We start from the raw sequence: 21,368 nt of genomic DNA, 5'->3' as shown, positions 1-21,368 counted from the left end.
GTTCGATTCCCGGTGGGAGCTCATGTGGTTCGGATTCACGTTAATCAGTAGGTCCACGTCTCATATAGCCTCGCTGATGAAAGGGATGCTAAACTGAAATCAACTCAACAACTCAAAACGAGATTACATATTTTCGAGACAAAATATTTTCCATAGTCGGAACGGGACGATTTATTGATCTAGAAAAGGCTTTTGACAAAGGCAAGGATAGGAATGGCGAAAGAAGCCTTTAAGAGGAAGAAAAATTTATTTTGTGCGACCTTGAATAAAGAGTTGAGAAAAAGACTCATAAAATGCTTCATGTGGAGTATTGTACTTCATGGGTCACAAACACGGACATGACATAAAAATGATGAAAAACAACTGGAAGCTTTCGAAATGTAGGTGTTGGGAAGAATGCAGAGAATTAGCTGGGTCGTGCGGAAAACAAATGAGAGGGTGTTAGAAATTTTACGGAAGAAAAGAATAATTTTAGATATTATATTATTAAGAAGAGAAAGAGAGACTGGTTGGGACATTGGCTAAGAAGGAACTGTATCATGAGGGACGTGCTAGCAGGTATGGTGGCAGGAAAAAGAGGGAGGATGCGAAGGAGACTACGATTAATGGATGATATCAAAAACAAAAATATCGTGAATATTAAGAGGCTAGCGAAGACCGTGGAGCATGGAAGGTTCTCAGTTGCGACAAGTGACTTGCCAATAATGGCAGAACTTATGATGATGATAGTACAGCATCGTAGCTTTTACATTTTAATGGAATTATTAATATATGCATTTTACGTTGTTAATTTTTATGTAAGAAAAGCCTTCTCTATTGTAATATATGTATTTTATGCCAATCATAGACGTACACGAAACAGCATATACCTGTAAAAAATTTAGGACTACAGCACTGATAGTAACGTACTTGTGTTTAAGATTCTTCAAATGAAAAAAGGGCAATAGAAGATGTTTTGTACTTTTAGTAAAAAATATATAATTTACACAGAAATTAGTAAAAATGCATTAAATTGAATTTCATGAATGAAATTGCAAGAATTTCATAGTTGTTTTTGAATCAATTTAAAAATTATCTCTGCGCAAAAAATAACTAACTGCCCGCTCTAAACTCCTCCCCTGACTACGGGGCTAATTAAGGAATAGAAGCGAATCTGCTTCTTTTAATCGCGACGCTTTGAAAAGTTCTTTTTTTATTAGTTCAGATCGGAGTGCTCACTATCAAAGTAAGCAGTTCAGTGTCTTCCCGTCAGATGGCAGGATGATTCGTTCGCTTCTACGCAACTTTCCTGCCATCTTTCGGCAAGCTGTTCAGTTTCTGCTTAGGAAAAGTGATCCGTACGTAAAAGATAAAGTATTTGACAAAAATATTGGCTAATATTTTGTAGGCTAATGTAGGCTAATAATTGTAATATACCTTAATATAAGGTATGTGTGAACATATATTAATTACTGGTAAATAAATAAATGAATATTGTGTGTTATAATATATATATATAAAGAAAAACGGAATAAGATATCCTACAAATATACGGTATTATTATATTACAGTTCAAAAAATAATAATTGCTAACATAGGGCCTATACTAATTCAGTAATAATAACAATATGACTGTACTGTGCTAATTAATGGAAGTATGGAAGTGACCAAAAAAAAAAAAAAAATCCTCACCACATTCACATGAATAGTGTACTCCGGTGTAATGATGAAACGTCAGAAGTCTCCTTTCTATGTGGAACATGGTATAGAGCTATTTCAAGAGTGTATGTTTGCAGTAATTAAATTCCAATCTTAGAAATTGTCTTTACATATTTATACAAGAAAAAAAATATATATCCCCCCATTGAAGGAAGATGGAGAAGACTTGTCACGAGCCGGGGATAACTTGTGACTAGAGAGGGAAATACCCCCAAGCCCCCGTTAATTCAAACCATGCTTAGACCTAACACAACTTAACAAACCCTAGTCTAAACTAACCTAGTATGAACATTAATCACCGAAATTGTTACTTTTTTAAAAGAAAAAATGGCTGGACCTCTTTTGCTAAACAGTGACCGTTTTCGTAAATCTCAAAATTGATACTGTACGACATCCACGCCACCTATTGAGAGGAAATTGGTACTAAAGTATACCTTCAACAAGCCTTTCATTATAACAATAAACAAGACAACAGAGACACTACATAGTGTGGTTAATGAAGTGTATAACAAAATTATCATTAGCTCTTAAATTTTAATCATTATTTAACTACGATATTGTCGAAAAATAAGATGTGTATAGCATAGCGCTGAGCAAAATGACAGAAAAATTACCAACTTGACAAAATTCTCATGAATATTTTAAACAGAATGGAGAACAAGAATTTTAGGAAAACTAAAAATAGATCAAAAGATTGTGATCTTGGAGAATAACTAGTTTTTGGATCAGGGGCCACAACATTTTTGAACGGCCCCTAAATTGAGTTTTCGTATTTTCTACGGAATAATCACATCATACTGAGCTAAGTGATAGTTTGGGTTTGGCTACACAATATGCAGTTTTCCAGATATAAGGCCCACGAGAAAATTTTTGATTAAAATATATTGGATCTTGGATCAGAGGCCAAAATTTTTGAATGGCCCCTAAATCGAGTGTTCGTATTTTCTACGGAATAATCACAACATACTGAGTTAAGTGATAGTTTGGGTTCGGCTACACTATATGCAGTTCCCCAGATATAAGGCCTACAAGAAATTTTTCTGAAATATATTGGATTTTTTGATCCACGAAACATATGTGTATGCCGCTAAAAATTACGTTATTTGTTGCCAATAAGAATTGATAATCTTTTATTCTAGTTAAACGATTATTTATTTATTACAATCACGCAGTGAGATTTATAAGATTGTATTACTACATCTGTCAGTAAGTCCAACCATTCGTTACTCCGTACGATAACTTTTGAATGGATACGATCTTTTTAAAAAAAAATCTTCTGCTGTAGATAGCTCGAGCAATTATTCTATTTCGGCCGAGTTCGTTAATGGAGTAAAACCGTTAACATATTAACGGATAATGGAGACTTTAACGGTGACTATCTATAGCCCATATTCCATACATGTAAGCAATTTTTAATTTTTTAAATATTTTTTTGTAACAGATAGCTAGAGCAATTAGCTGGGCCGAGTTCGTTAATGGAATGAATCCGTTAACGGGTAAAGTGAAGTGATATTGAGTTTAACGTCTCGTTCAGCAGCGAGGCTATATGAGACGTGGACTTACTGATTAACGTGGAATCCGAACCACATGAGCTCCCGCCGGGAATCGAACCCAGATCTCCCATCCGTTAACGAGTATTGGTGGCTATTTACACCCTACACCCCCATTATTTTAAACAAATTTTTGAATTCTGTTTTTTTTTGTCATACATAAATAGAACAATTATCTCGACCAAATTTGTTAATAGGGTAAATCCGTTAACATATTAACGGATAACGGATTAACGGTTGCTACCTATAGCTCATATTCCATTATTGCAAGTGAATTTTTGAATTCTATTTTTTGCAATAGATAGATAGAGCAATTACCTTGACTGAGTTTTTTAAATGGACTCAGTCCATTAACAACTTAACAGATAACGGCTACTTTGATAGTGGCTATCTATAGCCCACATCCAATACATGTAACTGAATTTTTGAATTCTGTTTATTTTTGTGCAATAGATAACTAAAGCGATTATTTTTTGACCGATTTCGTTAGTGAAGTCAATCCGTTAACATGTTAACGATTAACGGTGACTTATGTCCTCCCGTTATACCACTCGATAACTCTTGAACTTTAAATTTTGCTTTTGTTTTGTAATAGAGATAGGTTCGGCCGTTTCTTTTACGGTAACTATACATAGTTCGTTAATGGAGAAAACCTGGTAATATGTTAACGGATAACGATTACTTTAACGGTAGTTATCCATATCCTATTTCCTACTATTGAAATAAAGATAGGAGAAGTTACACATTTCCCCGTTAGATGGCAGCAAATATTCTCCAACGGCTGATATCTGCAGTACTAAATTAAAACTATCACAGCGTGATCCTTTTACTGTTTACCATAGTTTATTCATTATATATATAGGATCTATATGGTGTCCCAGGAGTAAGAGACTATATTTTGGGAAACGGTAGTATGAGTGATTCTAAGCAAAAAAAATCGTATGAACATGGGTCTTAATCTCAACGCTTTGATAGCTACAGGTTGTGAACCACTTTTGACTTATGTTACTCATTGCTTATTCTGTAATTATTCTACAGAGGTGAGAGATAACGGATTCGAAAGGTGATGGAATGGCCCTTCCAATGGTATGCAACATATGACAGTGGTGTTTTTGGAAAGGAAGTTATTGGGGGATATTTCGGAATCAGTGTTGCCATCCAAATTCATTAAATACCCTTAACTTTCCCAAATATCAGTCAATAGCTTCCTTTCCAAAGACACCACTGACACATGTTGCATACCGTTGGAAATTCCATTCCATCATCTTTCGAATCTGCTATGTCTCGTCTCTGTAGAATAATTACAGAGTAAGCAATGAGAAACTTAAGTCAAAAGTAGTTCACAACCTGTAGCTCTCAAACCGTTGAGATTAGGACCCATGCTCATATGAACTTTTTGCTTAGAATCGCACATACTACCATTTTCCGAAGTATTGCCCCTTACTCCTGGGACACCCTATATATATATATATATATATATATATATATATATATATATATATATATATATATATATATATGTGTGTGTGTGTGTGTGTATGTGTGTGTGTGTGTGCTTGCAACTAACAGTATTGCGTGTATTTAATGATGTTTATCTTCTCCCAACAATGGGAACACATATTTCTAACAGGAGCACATATTACTTGTAAAATATGCAGTTAATTTGAAGTTCACATCCAATTAACTTTTTAAAACATATTTTATGTGTTATGTATATATATTGCATGTTATCAATAATTTGATGAGATTATACTAATCTTATCTCAAACATAATATATTAATATAGATAACACAAGTGGAGTGACATTCAACTAACAGAATTTGCTTATTTGGAATTTCATCCTGCCTGATGAATTAAAATAATTTATGTTACTATTGATAATAATAATAATAATAATAAATCTTGTACTTACCATACGCTCTAGTACTACAACGTCTGTAATTTCTTCTATGCAGATCGACGTTCTGCTGGATTCTTCCATGGTTTTGGTAGTAATTGATCTTTCGGAGGAACGACGTTCCACTTTATTTACGAGTGCCTCCACTCTACTGCCAGTTTGTTTGATTGCAGTAATGGAGCGATCACTTGAACGCCTCCTAATTGCTTCTTTCGGTTCTTCTTGTTGAGGACGTTTATCTTCCTTCACGGGACTTCCTTCTCTCACGGTATCTCGTGGTTCAGACAACTTTCTGGGAACTCGGTTATCGTCATCTCTAGGCTGAGCTTTATCTTGAGGTTCATAAGCCGGAGATCTATCATCAGGTCTTTCATTGACAGCTGCTGGCACGTCGTTATCATCGACAGGTTTTCTTACGGGAGATGGTTGTTCTTTCTGTGTTTGTTTTCGCGGCAACGTTCCGTATTTTTTGACAACCGGCTCCTTTTCTGCAGGCGCTTTACCGAACGGTGAAGATTGGATTATTCTTTGAATAGAAGAAGAAGTTTTTCTAGTGATGTCTCTGCCGCTTGGAGTATGTGGGCTTAGCTTATTTGTAGGTTCTTGAGGAGTAGAAGGTTTACGGGTCACGTCTTTTGGTTCTTTTGGAGTATACGATCTTTCAGGGCTGAAGGAGGACTTCCTTGGAGTTGACCTACTTGGAGAAGTTTCTCGTGGTTGTTCTTCTGATGGTTTCCTACTAGTTACTAACTCTGTTTTTTTAGGTATAGTTTTTGTTATTCGTGTAGGAGATACTGTTCTAGGCGAATCCTGTGATTGCTTCCTAGTAGGCACTGATTCTGTTGTTCGTGAAGGAGAAATAGTTCTAGGCGATTCTTGGGATGGTTTCCTAGTAGGCACTGATTCTGTTGTTGTTCGTGTAGGAGATACAGTTCTAGGCGATTCCTGGGATGGCTTTCTAGTGGGAACCGATTCTGATGTCTTAGGAAGAGTTCGTGTAGGAGATACAGTTCTAGGTGACTCCTGAGACTGCTTCCTAGTAGGAACTGATTCTGATGTTTTAGGAAGAGTTCGTGTAGGAGATACAGTTCTAGGTGACTCCTGAGACTGCTTCCTAGTAGGAACTGATTCTGATGTTTTAGGAAGAGTTCGTGTAGGAGATACAGTTCTAGGCGATTCCTGGGATGGCTTTCTAGTGGGAACCGATTCAGATGTTTTAGGAAAAGTTCGTGTAGGAGATACAGATCTAGGCGATTCTTGCGATCGTTTCCTTGGAAGAGAACCGTATTTATTATCAACGTTCGTAGGAATTCTTGATGGAGAAGTTGCTCTGGGTGAATCTTCAGCTGGCTCTGTTTGTTTAATAGGAGAAGTTGATCTTGGAGATCCATAGGACGGCTTACGTTGATATGTTTCATATCGATTGAAATCATTTTCTATATTTTTCGTTACCCTTGTTAATATTATTTCAGTCTCTGAAACTCTTCTTGAATACTCATCCTGAGGAGATTCTCGAGGGTACTCATCATCTGGTCTAGGCGAGACAGACTGGTCCCTACCATAACTAACTTGAGGCATGGTCTCAATAGGTTCATTGTCGTATCCTCTTGGATTGTATTTAGGATATTCAGTAGAATCATATGGTGACGTATCCTCAGGTTTGTCATATGCTGGTATCTCAGCTGCTGGCTGCGGTCGATTTGGACTTAGACCTCTTCTAGCATGGAATATCGATGGTCTACTTAAGATGTCTATTTGCTTTGGACTTGAGGATGGGGATTTGGCTAAAGTCTCAAACATGCTCCTTGCTTTCCTCACTGCACTTGGACTGTCTAAGTTAGGACTTGCTTCAGGCTCTGTCTTCGGCTTCGGAGCTGGTTGCGAGGCTTTCTCGAATGGTATTCTTGTAAAGCGCGACACACGATCTGCAACTGTTAGAGATGAAGGTTCTACCTCTTCGGAATCATCATTTGGTTTATCAACAGTATCAGGTCTATTACTTGGTGTATGCATGGGCTGGACATATATTTCAGTGGAAAATCTTCTTCCTGTATCACGGTCTTCACGAGGTTCAGGTTGTTTGGGTTCATAAGATTCCTTTAATTCAATGAAACCTTCAGTTTTCTCTGTTGTTGCTGTAGTGTGTTTAGATATATCAACATTCTCAATTAGTTCATCTGCTCTATAGGTTATTACATCGTTCTCGAAAGTTTCGCGAATAATAGGTTTGTGTATTTTACGAAGAGAACCTTCAGGTGATGATTCTCTAGATTTTCCTAAGCGCTCTATGGAACTTTCAGTGTCATATCTTTCGATGTAAACACCTGTTTCAATATCAGATGTACTTCTGTAACCATCTTTTTCTTCGCTGCTTAGAATTTCCTCAATTTTAACTCCTTCAAAGTCTCTATTATCTGGTTCGATATAATATCGTGGACTATCAGTACTTTCATCACTGCTAGATTCGCTTTCATCTCTCTCAGAATCTGGTAGTCTTCCATTTACTTCTTTGTTAATGACTGTAGTCACAGTAATTTCAGTTTTTGATATCTTCTTGTTGTCTTCTGTTGTTGGCTTTCTACGTGGTTCCTTCTTTTCTGGTTGTTCCACTACTCCTTTTGTTAGTTTTCTTGTAGTGGTGGTGGTTGTTGTAGTTGGTTGTTTTGATAATCTCGTGGTGGTAGTTGTTTTTGTTGTTTGAGTAATAGTACCTCTCACAGATGGTGATTTGAGTTCAGGTTTTGAAGATTGCCGTACCGTTTTCGTAACAGTAGTTTTCACCTCCGTACCCTTCTTCAATGCTTTACGACTATCTGTTCTAGTAACGTTATCAACAGTTCTCACAGGTTTATCTTCTGGTTGTTTCGTGGTCGGCCTGTTTTCAGTAGGAGTCTTCCTCTGGGGTATTCTCTGTGGAGTTTGCTCGCGTGATTTAGGTGTGGTTTTGTCCATTGATTTAGGACGCCCAATACTAGATTGCGATGGAGTTCTTTGTGTTGTAGTCTTAGGTGTTTCAGGCTTACGAGTAGTCTTTGTTGGAGAGACTGTCCGAGGTCGAGAAGTGGGTTCCGTATCCTTCCTTCCAGTAGTAGGTCTTGTATATCCTGGCGATTGATTTTTGGGAACTGGGATGGTTGTCCTTTTAGTAGGAGCTTTCTCAACAGATTTTTGTTGATTCTTCTCAAATTTGCTTCTCGCCAAACTCACACGTGATGTTGTTACTGTCGTTTTAGGTTTAGATTCTTTAGGTTTAGAGTCCGTTACTACAGATACCGGTTTAGTTTTCTCCTCATCAGGTCGCTTTGATCTTGTTGTAATGTCATGTTCTTCGTCAGTTGTTGCATCCAATGTCACAGATATTGTAGTAGAATGTTTCTTGTCTACTAGTTCTCGAACAGTAGTCACTTGATCAATTATTGATTGTTTGTTCTTCAAATTCATGCTGGTGATTGAAGATAACGATACAGGCTTATTGTCAGGTTCATCATCAGTAGAAGGTTGCTCTGGTCTATCGAATTCATGTACATAAACAGCACTGGTCCTGCGCTCATCAGATCTTATATCGACATTTTCCTCGAGACTACAGATCATTTCATTATCAATAGCATTTCTGGTTTCGAGTTTTCTGACAGTTTCAGGGCTTGAAGGTGACAAAGAACCATCCATCTCTTCATCAGTATGTTCCGAAGGAACCATTTCGGGCTCTTTTACTGCTTTATCTACAACGGTTCTTCTTGGGCTTTGTGAATCCGTTGAAGGTCGCTTTTGCGGGGTTTCTTTCTTCGTAGTAGGTTTAAGTTTACTTCCAGATGTACTAGAGGTTCTTAATGGGGATACTTTGCTTCTATCTGGACTGGAAGATGGAGATCTGGAAGTATCTAATGGTTTCTTTACGTCTCTTGGTTTTGAATATTCAGTTGTATGTTTGGGTTTTCTATCTGGACTTGTGGATGGTGATCTAGATGATGTATCTTCTTGCGGTCTCTTTGTTGGGAGTTTTCTTGGTCTCTCGGGGCTAGAAGATGGTGATCTAGATATTCCTGAATCTTTTGGTTTTTGCAGTTTTTCCGTATCTTGTGGTCTCTTCTGGATAGGTGAAACTTTCACAGATCTGTCTGGGCTTGTCGACAGCGTTTTTGGAGAATGTTTTAATTCTTTTGGCTTTTCTTTCCCAGTAACTGTCTTTCGTGGCCTCTCTGGACTCGATGATGGCGACCTTGAAGAAGGTTTATCTTTAGAAGGCAAAATATGTTTGCTTTGTGGTCTTTCAGGGCTTGAGGAAGGACCCCGAGGAGTTGATTTCGTTGTCCTGTCAGGACTTCGGGTATCTTTCGGTTTTCCATATTGAGTAACAGGTTTAATTGTTCTTTCTGGACTCGATGAAGGAGATTTAGAATATTCTTTTGGCCTTGATGGTTTCGCAGAATCTCTTTCAGGTGATTTAGATTTTCCAATGGTAGGTTGAAGACCGGTCGGACTTTTTCGTGGCCTTTCAGGGCTTGAAGATGGAGACCTACTTGAAGAATGTGGTTTTCCCACAGGTGTAGATCTACGAAGCGGACTCGGAGATTTCGATTTTGTTGCGCTATCTGGTAATTTATCGCTCCTGTCTGGACTAGATTTTGCTTTGTCAGTGCGAGTTGGAGATGGTGTATGTTTCGGAGTGTGTCTATCAGGACTAGTTGCTGGAGAACTAACTGAACTTCTTTTAGGTTCTCGTGGAAGTGAACCTGATTGTTTTCTGACAAATGTATCTTTGCTTGTCGGTGAAACTGTTTCTTTTGTTGGACTCGGTGTTCTGAGCGACGGTTTCTCAGTGTTAGGAGAAGATTGTTTTCTAGGTCGCTCCGGACTTACGGATGGTGACCGGGATGAAACTTCTGTAGTAGATACTTCATTCTTTGTAGTCTTTGATGTAGAAATTTTGCGAGTCGATTCATCATCTTGCTTACTTCTGTTAGAAACAAATGTAGTTTCAGTTGCTTTACGAATAACGTCTTTATTATAGTTAGATGTTTCTAGTGACACTGTATCAGTCACCTGTCTGTCTATTGTAGTTCGCTGAGGACTCTTTGACAATTCTTTTGGTGTAGTTTCTCTTGGTTGGAAAAGTATTTCATCCTCCGGCTGTGGCCGTTTATCATTAATACCTTCTCGTGTATCTGGATATAATTCGTCATCTGATACTGGAATATCTCCGCGACGATCGGCAGGTCTTATATTCTCTTCATTATAAGTCGGTTGTGTGGTTGGAATATCTGATGGTGCTCTTCGTGAATTATCTACAGAAGTTTTTCGTGTGTCAATAAATCTGTTATCAATTGTCTCAGACACAACTGCAGTAGCATCGGTTGATTGTGAAACATCGTATTCGTCAAGTATTGTTATTGTGTTACGACGAATGCCTGTTTCTTCTTTTGTCAAAGATTTTAAGTGAGTATCGGATTCAGTCTTGATCTCATGTTCATCCATAGAAATAAAATTGTTTGATAGTTTATCTTCTCTCATTTTGGTGATAATATCAGCATTGTAGGAAGCTATACTGGTGTTATAAGTAACATCATAATTTTCATTAGTTACTGCTTCTTTACCTGTTGTTACTGAAACGGAGTAGTTATTAATTTCAGTAACCGATTCGTTCTGTGTTCCCTCATCGGTTGAGGAACTAGATGACTCTGACTGAGTTCTGTCTCGCTTTCTTTGTGAAGGAGCAGATTGGATTTGATTTGGACTTTCATAATTGATTGGTCGTGAATGGTCTCTTTCTGGGCTAGATGTTTTAGCGGGCGATTTAGGCATTGTTTTAGACGGCGATTCTCTTCCTACTGGTCTTGCTGGGCTTGTCCTATTCAGCCGGTCAGTAGATAATTTTCTTTCTGTTGTTGATTTCGTGGGTTTCTGATAATTAGGAATTGTACTGTCTGATGGTTTTCGCTCATTTGTTATGTCCTCAGACCTTTGTGATGGATATTCGGTTAGTGGTTTCTTCTCTGTACTCTGCTTCCGTGGAACTTCTTTATTTTGAGGTTTGTTTGGTTGTCTTGTTGGAGATTCTTTAGTGGGACTTCTTCTAGCTGGATACTCATTAAGATATTTACGGTTAGTAGTTGTATCAGTGTTGTAAGGTTTTCTCTCTGGGGATGTCCTTGTAGGACTTGTTCTCGCTGGGTATTCGTTCAGATATTTTCTCTCAGGACTGGATTTTGTAGGTGAACTTCCTCGCCTTTCGGGCGAAGGACTGGTTTCTTTTCGGGACGTTCTGTCTCGCGGTGTTACTTCCACATCACTAGGTTTTCTATTTGGACTTGTTGACGGTGACCTGCTACTGGGAGAGCTATGAACACCATCACGTTGAGGACTCAGTCTATCCGGAGAGACGTGACCATTCATTTCCCTTGAAACAGGCCGTGTAGGTGAACCTCTGTCACTCGATCTGTCAGGACTTGCTCTTGGAGATGCGAGAGGAGTTGCAGATCTCTTGGGACTACTTCTGCTAGCTGTTGATGAAAGTTTCCTTTTCGTACTTGAAGTTCTTACGGTAGTTACTTCTTGGATTTTTCTTTCTGGAGACTTGGTTGGTGATACTCTATCTCGCAAATTGGTCTTCTCTGGACTTGAACGATTCGACCTCACAGGAGAACTTTTGTCACGGACTCCTGTCTTCTCTGGACTTGAACGATTCGACCTCACAGGAGAACTTCTTTCACGGACTGTCTTCTCTGGACTTGTTCGAGATATTCTGGTAGGAGAAGAACGAGTTTCTCTTTCAATGCTACGCCTTTCACTATAAGATCTATCAGTTGCTCTGGTTGTTGTACTTGAAACCGACTTTATAGATCTAGTTGTCGACGTGCCCTCCTTGCAATAAGTATCTGCAGTTAGAATAGAGTCTCGTGAACGAGGACGATCTGGACTTGCTCGAGAGTATCTTCTGGAATCTTCCAAAGATGTTTTAGAAGATGATCTTGTAGAAGAGTCGTATTGAGTACTGGCTCTCAGAGATCGTGCAAAGGCTTCGTGAGTCGGACTTAAGTCCGTACTTATTCTATTTTGTTGGTAAGTTATTTCAATGATATCTCCTTTACCTTCCCACTTGGTTGTTGATTCGCTCGCGTTAATTACATCAGTTATTTCTGGTTCCTGCCCGTCTTTCATTTCAACTTTACCGTGTCTTGTCATAACATAGGATGTTGTTACACCAGACGTAGTTACTCCTGGCTCCTGATCGAAATCTTTAACAATAGTTGTAGTTTCGTAATTAGTGTTTGCGTTTGATGTTCCACCTGATCTGAAAACAAACTCTTCACTGCCTTGCGTAGTATCGTTTTGTTTAGCTGAAGAGACAATTGTCCAATTGCTGTCGCGAGTAGTGTCAAAGTTAGCACATGGGCTGACAGGTGTGGATCCCCCGGTTTCAGCCAAGTAAGAGTCAAGCTTTTGTAGTTCCTTCATGATTGATACTTCCATCTTTCTTTCAATTTCATCAGTGTGGGATTTGCTCTCATGAGAGACCTTGCTACTCTCGGTATTTCTGGAAGCTGTATTTTCCTCTGTAGTAACAATAGTGCTTCGAGATTCCTGATTAGTTGAATTTTCTTGATTAGAATTGTCGCCACTGGCTATGTTTCTTACAGAGGATATTTCTTGAATGACAACACCACCGTCTCTAGCATCATAATCGTTTCTTAAATGACTGTCACTTGTTGTGCTAGAAGAGACAACTTTACTTGTGCTACTACTAGTAGTGGAGCTACTAACGCCACCGATTGCCGACGACGATGAACTACTGTTTACAGTTTGCTTAGCTGTTGTTATCATTCTGGGTATCATTGATTTCTGTTCAGTGTGGTATCTTGTCACTGTCACGCCTTCAGAAACGTCATCACTGTCACCGGTTCCTCTTCTTGTAGTAACTTCAACAACAACTTCTCCATCTCCTAAAGAACCTGTATTGCCACTGTACTGAACAGTTTTCTCTTCATACCATTGTTCATTAGATTGTTTACCAGTTCCTTCGTGGAAATCTCTTGTAGGTGATTCTGAGTCACGAATTTCTTTTGATTTCATCGTCATGAATCCTTCGTCAGCCAGAGATTGTGAATGAAGATTATATCCGTTATTTTTATTAACGCTATCACTGGATTCCATAATATGTTCAACCTGCTCAGAGGTTCTTCGTTCATTCTTCTGGTTTTCAATTACTTGGTGGTATCGCTCGCTTCTTTTCTTCATTCTCTGCTCTTGAATCGCGTCTCGTGAGGCACTGCTTGATCGTTCAATAACGGTAGTTTCGAATTGAGCTTCAACGCTGGGGCAACACGTACCTTCCTGATAAGTTGTTTGCGCGACTACGTATTCATTTTCTTGTTGGCGGACTTTTCGTTTTGGTTCTGGACTGTTCAAACTGATGTCCGAAGCGACCTCTCCGGTCGTGTAAAATTCTCTCAGTCTTTGTTCTCGAAGCCGGTACATTCTGGCTCGAATTTCTTTCTTTCGGCCGAAATCATCAGTAGCCGCCCACTGGAAAGAAAGAAAGAGAAAAATAAATATTAGAGCTATGTTTTTTTGTCACTAATATAGAAAACACTCATATGTACAAAGGTTATTTTTTTCTACTGAACGGTAGGAAGACAAGTATACAAACGGCCATAATTAATTAAGTAATTGGTTAGTTAGAAGAAATATACATGGAAATACAAATTATCTACATAAAATCTCCAATGTATGATACAAGTTTAATCAAATTATGTAGTCATATAAGATACACCTGTAAAGGATATGTAAGAAAAATACAATATCAAGTAAGAGATTGCAATTATTATTGTTTGTATTATTTTAACAGTAGTGTACACATGGCCAACCGTATTGGAAGGCAGTTATCTTCCCTGGATTTTTAAAGTGTATTCAACACATAAAAACACATAACAAGACATACTAATTTGCCCTCACATACAGGGTGTCCGAAAAGTCCTTCCCTGATTACAGAAATTGATAACTCAGGCTAGAAATAAGATAGAAATATGAAACTGGTGTTGAATTGTTTACAAACTATAAAAGTTTTTGTCTGTGTTAGGTTTGTTCTGTTTTACCAAGTCTCATTTTTTTTTTAAGTTTGTAGTACGTAAGTAAGAAGCCCAAGAAGCCATGCCAACCAACCAGGAGAAGGCACAGTGTGTCCTGTGGTACCATGAGACACGATCACCAACCACGGTGCAGAGACAGTTCCAGACAACATTTGGGAGGACTCCACCTGATGTCAAGAGCATTAAAGCCTGGTATGCGAAGTTCAAGAACACAGGGTCGGTTGCTGACCTTCCGAGGTCTGGTCGACCAAGAACCTCAGCAGACACGGTGGAGGATGGAAATTGAATATCGCCTAGATGTGCTACGTGCTACCAAGGGTGCTCATGTGGAAGTGTACTGACGTGACCAAAACTTTTATAGTTTGTAAACAATTCAACACCAGTTTCATATTTCTATCTTATTTCTAGCCTGAGTTATCAATTTCTGTAATCAGGGAAGGACTTCTCGAAGACCCTGTACTATACTAGTTCTTATACAAAAATTTGCCACAATATTTTGGGTGTACATTTCTCACGTTGAAATAAGAAAGAAGTTCATATGGACTTGTGGTCGGAAGTGCATATTTCGTAGTTATAGGATGCCGAAAACGTGAAAAAAAAAATAACTTTAAAGGTCCATAGTTCCATCACTATAGAACCGATCGTAGTCGGGCTCAAGATATCGCTGAGGAACTAGTATAAGAACTATCCGAATATTCATCTTTCAGAACCTCCAGTAGTTGCACAATCATTTTTAGAGTGGCTATTTGGGGCTCTCTAAAAATTGATATGCAAGCAGAGTTGGCGTGGGTCAATGAAAACTTGACCCACTGACCCACCACCCACCGTAACCCACGACCCACTGACTCACCACCCACCATGACCTACTGTGATCCACGACCCACCATGACCCACCACCCACCATGAACCAATGTGACCCACCATGACCCACCACCCACCGTGACCCACCATGACCCACCACCCACGATGACCCGCTCTGACCCACCACCCACCATGAACCACTCTCATCCACTTTGACCTACTCTGACTCACCAAAATCCATCGTCATCAACTATGCAAGTACTAGAGCATTCTTAAACATGGATATTTGGATAGTTCACATACCAGTTCTTCAGTGATGTCTTGATCCGACTATGATAGGACTCATAGTAGTGGAGCTATGAACTTCTAAACTTCACTTGTTTCACGTTTTCGCCACCTTATAACTCCGAAACTATCCACTTTTGAGCACAAGCCCACATGAACTTTTTTTCTTATTTTGATGTGAGGAACCTCTTCTCTAAATATTGTGTCACATTTTGGTAATACTGTAGTTATATTAAATTCTAGGTACTACAGTTTATTTACTGTAGTCAATAAGAATATATGCGTATACAATTGTTGTTTTACATTATGCATGATGCACGCATGAATCAAAGTGTGTAAGTATATTGACGACCGTGCGGTCTTTTGTCTCTTCTCCCCTTTTGAAAAGAAATTTTGCGAATGTCCCTGGATGCACATATTCCCAAAAGCATCACAATACTCCCAACAGTGACGTACACTCATGTCCAAAATGATTGTCGCATATCTACAACTGTCTTCTTGTAAGAATATAATTTGATAATAATTTTGCAGGGTACTTTTAATACTGATACTATGTGTATAATCGGGAAATGTTTATTTGTGGCAAATTTCATAGGAAAAGAATTATAAATACGAAAATTAGAACGAGTAAAACAAAATGTTGCTAAATGGATAAGAAAGTTTTATTTTCATTTTATTGTTCTTATTTACTGCTCTTCTGACATGAAATTTGCCACATACATGTCTTTGCCTATTATACACGTACTAACATTATAAGAAATACGGGACGAATTTGTTAACAAACTATATTCCTACCACAACATATTTATAGACATGCGGCAATAATTTTGGACATGAGTATACATACATACCACTTGTAAATTAACTCATGTTTAATGGAACACTATTCACCAGTAGATGGAGCACGTTGTCCATACCTTTCCAATGTAATTTGATAGGGAGTGACAAATTTGACAATAACTCAATCAAAATCAAGAGATTTTGGTTTCGAAACTTTGCCTCATTTGAAAACTGAGTCAATAAACAAGAGAATGATCCGTGCAATACTTTTATATCTTGTTTCTGTTATTGTTGAGAGAATTTCATGTTTTATGAGCATGTCTTTGAGCAAAGAAATTACGTTAAGTGTACACTAATTACAATGAATAAAACAAATTCAATGTGTGTGAATTTTCTTATCTCTCTCTGTCTCTTCAACGTGTTTGGACGAAGTTGAAGCATTCATCTCATGAGTTTTATTTAATTATTTATGAAATGATTAAAAACGATTGGAAGATTTTGAAATGTGGGTGTGGAGAAGAATGGAGAGAATTAGTTAGGTGGAGTGGAAAAACGAATGAGAGGGTGTTAGAAATGGTGGGGAGAAAAGAACAGTTTTAGATATTATTAAGAGAAGGGAGAGAAACTTGTTGGAACGGTGGCTAAGAGAGAATTGTATCATAAGTGACGTGCTACGAGCATATGGTGGCAGCAACGAGAGAGAGAGAGAGAGCGAAGAAGGATACAATAGGTAGTTAATATCAAAACGAAGAAAGCTCCTATGTTGGCAATACCGGAATCTTCACAACTTACCTTAAAAATAACGAATAAAAAGAAAATACAGTGACGTAGTCAATAAGGTATCTACGTATTAACCAACTGACTTATGTTCGATACCCCGTGGTGGTGGGAATTTATTTCTAGTTCCAGTGCAGTCAATGCGGTTCATTGATTTTGGTATGAAATGCTTCAAATATCTGGGAATACCTCGAAGATAAAGGGGCAACCAGAATATGTAAAGGGGCAACCAGAATATGGTGCTGACTAAACCCCATATCTATGTGTCGAAGTTAGTAAATGTGTATACCTTTACCTTCCTCCAGGCCTTGGAGCCCGTTGATGAAGGACCGAAGTAACGTAAACTCGAAAATTTGTGAGTTGAGTTGATTTTGAGTTTAACGTCCCGTTCAGCAGCGAGGCTATATGAGACGTGGACCTACTGATTAACGTGGAATCCGAACCACATGAGCTCCAGCCGGGAATTGAACTCGGGCCTTCCAACCGAAAATTTTGTGATTTGACTTGTAACAACCATCCATCCTTAATTAACTTGCCCTATTAACTGTCAAAATTTTAACGCTGAATAGTTCTTTAACGCTTTCTTTCAGTTTAACGTCCCACGATTATGCCGTTTAGGCTAAGGGGGATGGATGATTAAGACAAGTGAATGATATGGAAGGTTTGGTGGAATGATAATATGGGAGGAAACATGTTCACCCCGAGAAAACACACGGACACGATGTTGTCCACCACAAACTTACTTAGCCAGGGATTGAACCAAGAACCGCATGCAACAAAGGCAAACGCTCTACCACTATTTTAAAGTTAACCGATTCACCGAACGTTCCTCATTAACTTGCTTAACTACTTATTCTATTTTTCTACTTAATTTTACTCGTTTGTAACTCGTTTAACTCGCTTTTCCCGCAGTAACTTAGAACGACAGGGACACGAACACACAAACATCGAAGGCAGTTAAAAACTCTCTCCACTGGGAATCAAACCCGGGACCCCGTACACCAAAGGCCCACGTGCTAGCCACTAGACCAACGGGAAGAGTACCACTCAGCCACCGTGCCACCTACGAGAAATTTCAAATTGTTATCCTGTAAAATTATTAAGAAAAAAAATAGATATGCCATCTAACTCCTTCGTGTCGTATTCCAAATGGGGAACGCTCCTTACATTTAAAACAAGTAAATAAGTGTCTCGCAAATAAAATGGTTGATAAGAAGCATATTTACTTCCTGAGTAAATAGAAGAATGAAAGAAAAAATGTAACTGTTACGTAAGAATGTGTCGCATTATGCACATATAACCTTGAGAACTCAAAAAGAAAAAAAATCACACCTCGTGCATTTTCATTTAAAAGATGCGCACATTAAATAATTGGAAAAAGACAAAAAAGAAACAAAAAAGAGAGGAAGTAGGGAAGAGAATTGCATAAAAAGTGCCCGAAAAGGAAGTGTACAAACATTGATGATGTCATGTAATCACAGAAGAAGACGTCTTTTTATTTTGGGGTGGAGTCGCGCCCTTGGGTGCTTACGCTCTTCTCAAACCAAACAATGCGTTAAACATGTTAAACGACATTAGCAGGAAGAAGAAAGAAAAAAAAAAACTTATCCAAACACACAGGGATTCTTATCAAAGTTACTTATCCCAATATATAAGACATGTGGTTAAAAGAAGCATGAAAGAAAAGTGTATGTCAAGCTGCTGCCCACACATGGTGCAGTCATGATGTGTAACCTTTCTAACAAAACTAATTCAGTCAATCAAAAATGTCCATTACGCAAAAGAGGAAATCAAGAATGATTACGCTGCAAGGTTACTGCAGTTACAAGAAATGCTCTCATGCATATTATTCACTTACGCTTACGCCTCACTGTTTACGAGATTATCAATTAGTGATGGCATGCAGCAGAGCCACGGTAACCGTGCGAGAAAATATAGGATCGAAAGCTATATCTTATGATTATCCGGATTTTTAAAACAAAAGATAGGATCGAAAGCTATATCTTATGATCTCTCAATTTTTAAAAGAAAATATACGTCCGAAAGCTATATTTTATTATAATTCTTTCAACTTTTAAAACAAAAGATAGGATCGAAAACTATATCTTATGATCTCTCAATTTTTAAAAGAAAATATACGTTCGAAAGCTATATTTTATTACAATTCTCTCAACTTTTAAAACAAAGGATAGGACCGAAAACTATATCTCATGATTCTCTCAATTTTTTTAAAAAAAATTATAGAATCGAAAACTATAGTTTTAACAATTTATCCGAAATCTGATGACGTTGAAAGTAGCACCAGACATGTGTCAAAATTTAACACAACATGGGTGATAGAGAGTTATTGTGTTGAATTAACACAGCCATTTTTTTTACTGTGTAGTATGTTAGATACTCTTCAGCCGGGAATCGAACACGAATAGTCGTACACCAAAGGCGAACATGTTAGACACCAGACCACCAAAGAGAGTTAAGCTGCGACTGAAATATACGTATTGTGTTAAAAATAAAAATTATATATTTATAAAGAATATGCTAATTTGTTACAAAGTTTTGAGGCTTAAGTGTAATTATTAAAAAAAAAACTTAAAATGCATTAAGAAAAACTATTAATATGCTTTTCCTTTTTCATAATACCTTGTCCTAAAGGACAAAGGTAATATAACCTAATAAAACTTTTAATTACAAAAAAAAGAAAAATAAAAAAAGTTTAAGCACCTAACTTCAAATTAATAACTAATAAATTTTATAATATAATAAAAATTCGGACCTGGCAAGGGAAAGTAATAACAAAAGCAACCAAAACATGAATAGTAACAATAATAATAATAATAATAATAATAATAATAATAATAATAATAATAATAATAATAATAATAATAATAATAAACTTCTGTCTGGAAACGTACAGAGAAAATAAAACAGATTGTCAAAACAGATGGCAACCAATTTAACAGATTTTATTATAATATGTAAGATCATTTGAACGCCAGGGATGCGCACGAGACGAGTCGAGACAGGATTTTCCTGACAAAATTCGAATTGAGAACGGCTCTTCCAATAGAGAAATATACAATTTTCGAGTCGAGACATCACTTTTACAGCACATTTTCGAGACGAGACAGCCACAAATCTTGTCTCGTGCGCATCCCTAGTTGAACCAAGTATAATCGAAAATGATGAAATATCGAATCTTCGACGCCCTCATCTAAACTTCACGGCGAAAAATCTGTCTTGAAAAATAAACCATGTTCATTCAGCATTACGCAGCACATAAAAAAGATGGTATATCTGCAGCGAAATGAGTAACACAAGAAAGTGACATACAATTAAAAGGTAGTAAAATGATAATAAATATTCACAACCAAGGACATTTGTTGAATTTACGAGAAGTTTCTTTTCCTTCCTTGGTTACTGGAATTATTTACGACTGTGTGCTGTGTTCATGTTGTTATTTTTTTCCCCTTATGAGTTGCGTCCTTGTTCCACGTTGCAGCATCCTCATTAAAAACAAATCTTGTGATCTGACAAAATATGATGGATTTGAATCTAATTGCAGCGCTCTGTTTCTCTTGATCACGCAAAGGATTCGGCGAGAATTTAATTATTAGTAACATTCAGTTCTCTCACTTTTGGTTTATTTTATTACTAGTCCCATGTGTTACTGCGGGCAATAGTTTGCATTTTTCTTCTGCACCTCAAATACTGAATTCGTTTGAATTTGGAGTCTAGCACGAAATTCAAACATTTAGTAGAGATATCTTAGTGAGTTCCCTCCCACTTATTTTCTCCCTTTTCAGTAAGGGTGTGCACGAGACAAGATTTATGGCTGTCTCGTCTCGAAAATGTGCTGTAAAAGTGATGTCTCGACTCGAAAAATGTGTATTTTTCTATTGGAAGAGTCGTGTTTCGACTCGAATTTTGTCAGGAAAATCCTGTCTCGACTCGTCTCGTGCGCATCCTTACTTTTTAGGTCAGACATTTAAAAAAAGCACTGAAATACAATTATTTTAAATAAAAAAAGTCGGGATATTAAAAGAAATTTCGAGATAAGGGCATAATAATAATAATAATAATAATAATAATAATAATAATAATAATAATAATAATAATAATAATAATAATAATAATAAAATAATAATAATAATAATAAAATAATAATAATAATAATAATAATAATAATAATAATAATAATAAAATAATAATAATAATAATAATAATAATAATAATAATAATAATAATAATAATAATAATAAAATAATAAAGCAGAGAAAATTAAATACATGAAAGCTCGCCGGGGTCTAACACTGAAAATTACGGATGCGTAAAAGCATCAAATAAGACTTTCGACAAACTAAAAACTATCAAATATCTAGGATCAACATTAACAGACCAAAGACATATTCACAAAGAAATTAAATGTCGGCTGAAGGCAGGGAATTTGTGTTATTATTCAGTTCAAAATATTTACCGTCGCGAATTCTGTAGAGGAA

General features: G+C 37.3%; 1 protein-coding gene across 5 annotated transcripts in view; it reads right to left on the bottom strand.

Moving 5' to 3' along the window:
• The window catches only part of LOC145694679 (uncharacterized), a 368,626-nt gene that overhangs the window by 247,277 nt on the left and 99,981 nt on the right, over nt 1-21,368 (bottom strand). For all 5 annotated transcript variants that reach the window (XM_081771180.1, XM_081771178.1, XM_081771179.1 and 2 more), the window contains exon 3: nt 5,162-13,666. In XM_081771180.1, the coding sequence (XP_081627306.1) occupies nt 5,162-13,666 (8,505 nt within the window). The remainder of the gene's footprint in view (nt 1-5,161; nt 13,667-21,368) is intronic.

This window comes from Thermobia domestica, chromosome 9 (assembly GCF_964235325.1).
Source record: "Thermobia domestica chromosome 9, izTheDome1.hap1.1, whole genome shotgun sequence".
Classification (NCBI taxonomy): Eukaryota; Metazoa; Arthropoda; class Insecta; order Zygentoma; family Lepismatidae; genus Thermobia; species Thermobia domestica.
This window is presented reverse-complemented; position numbering and strand designations above follow the sequence as displayed.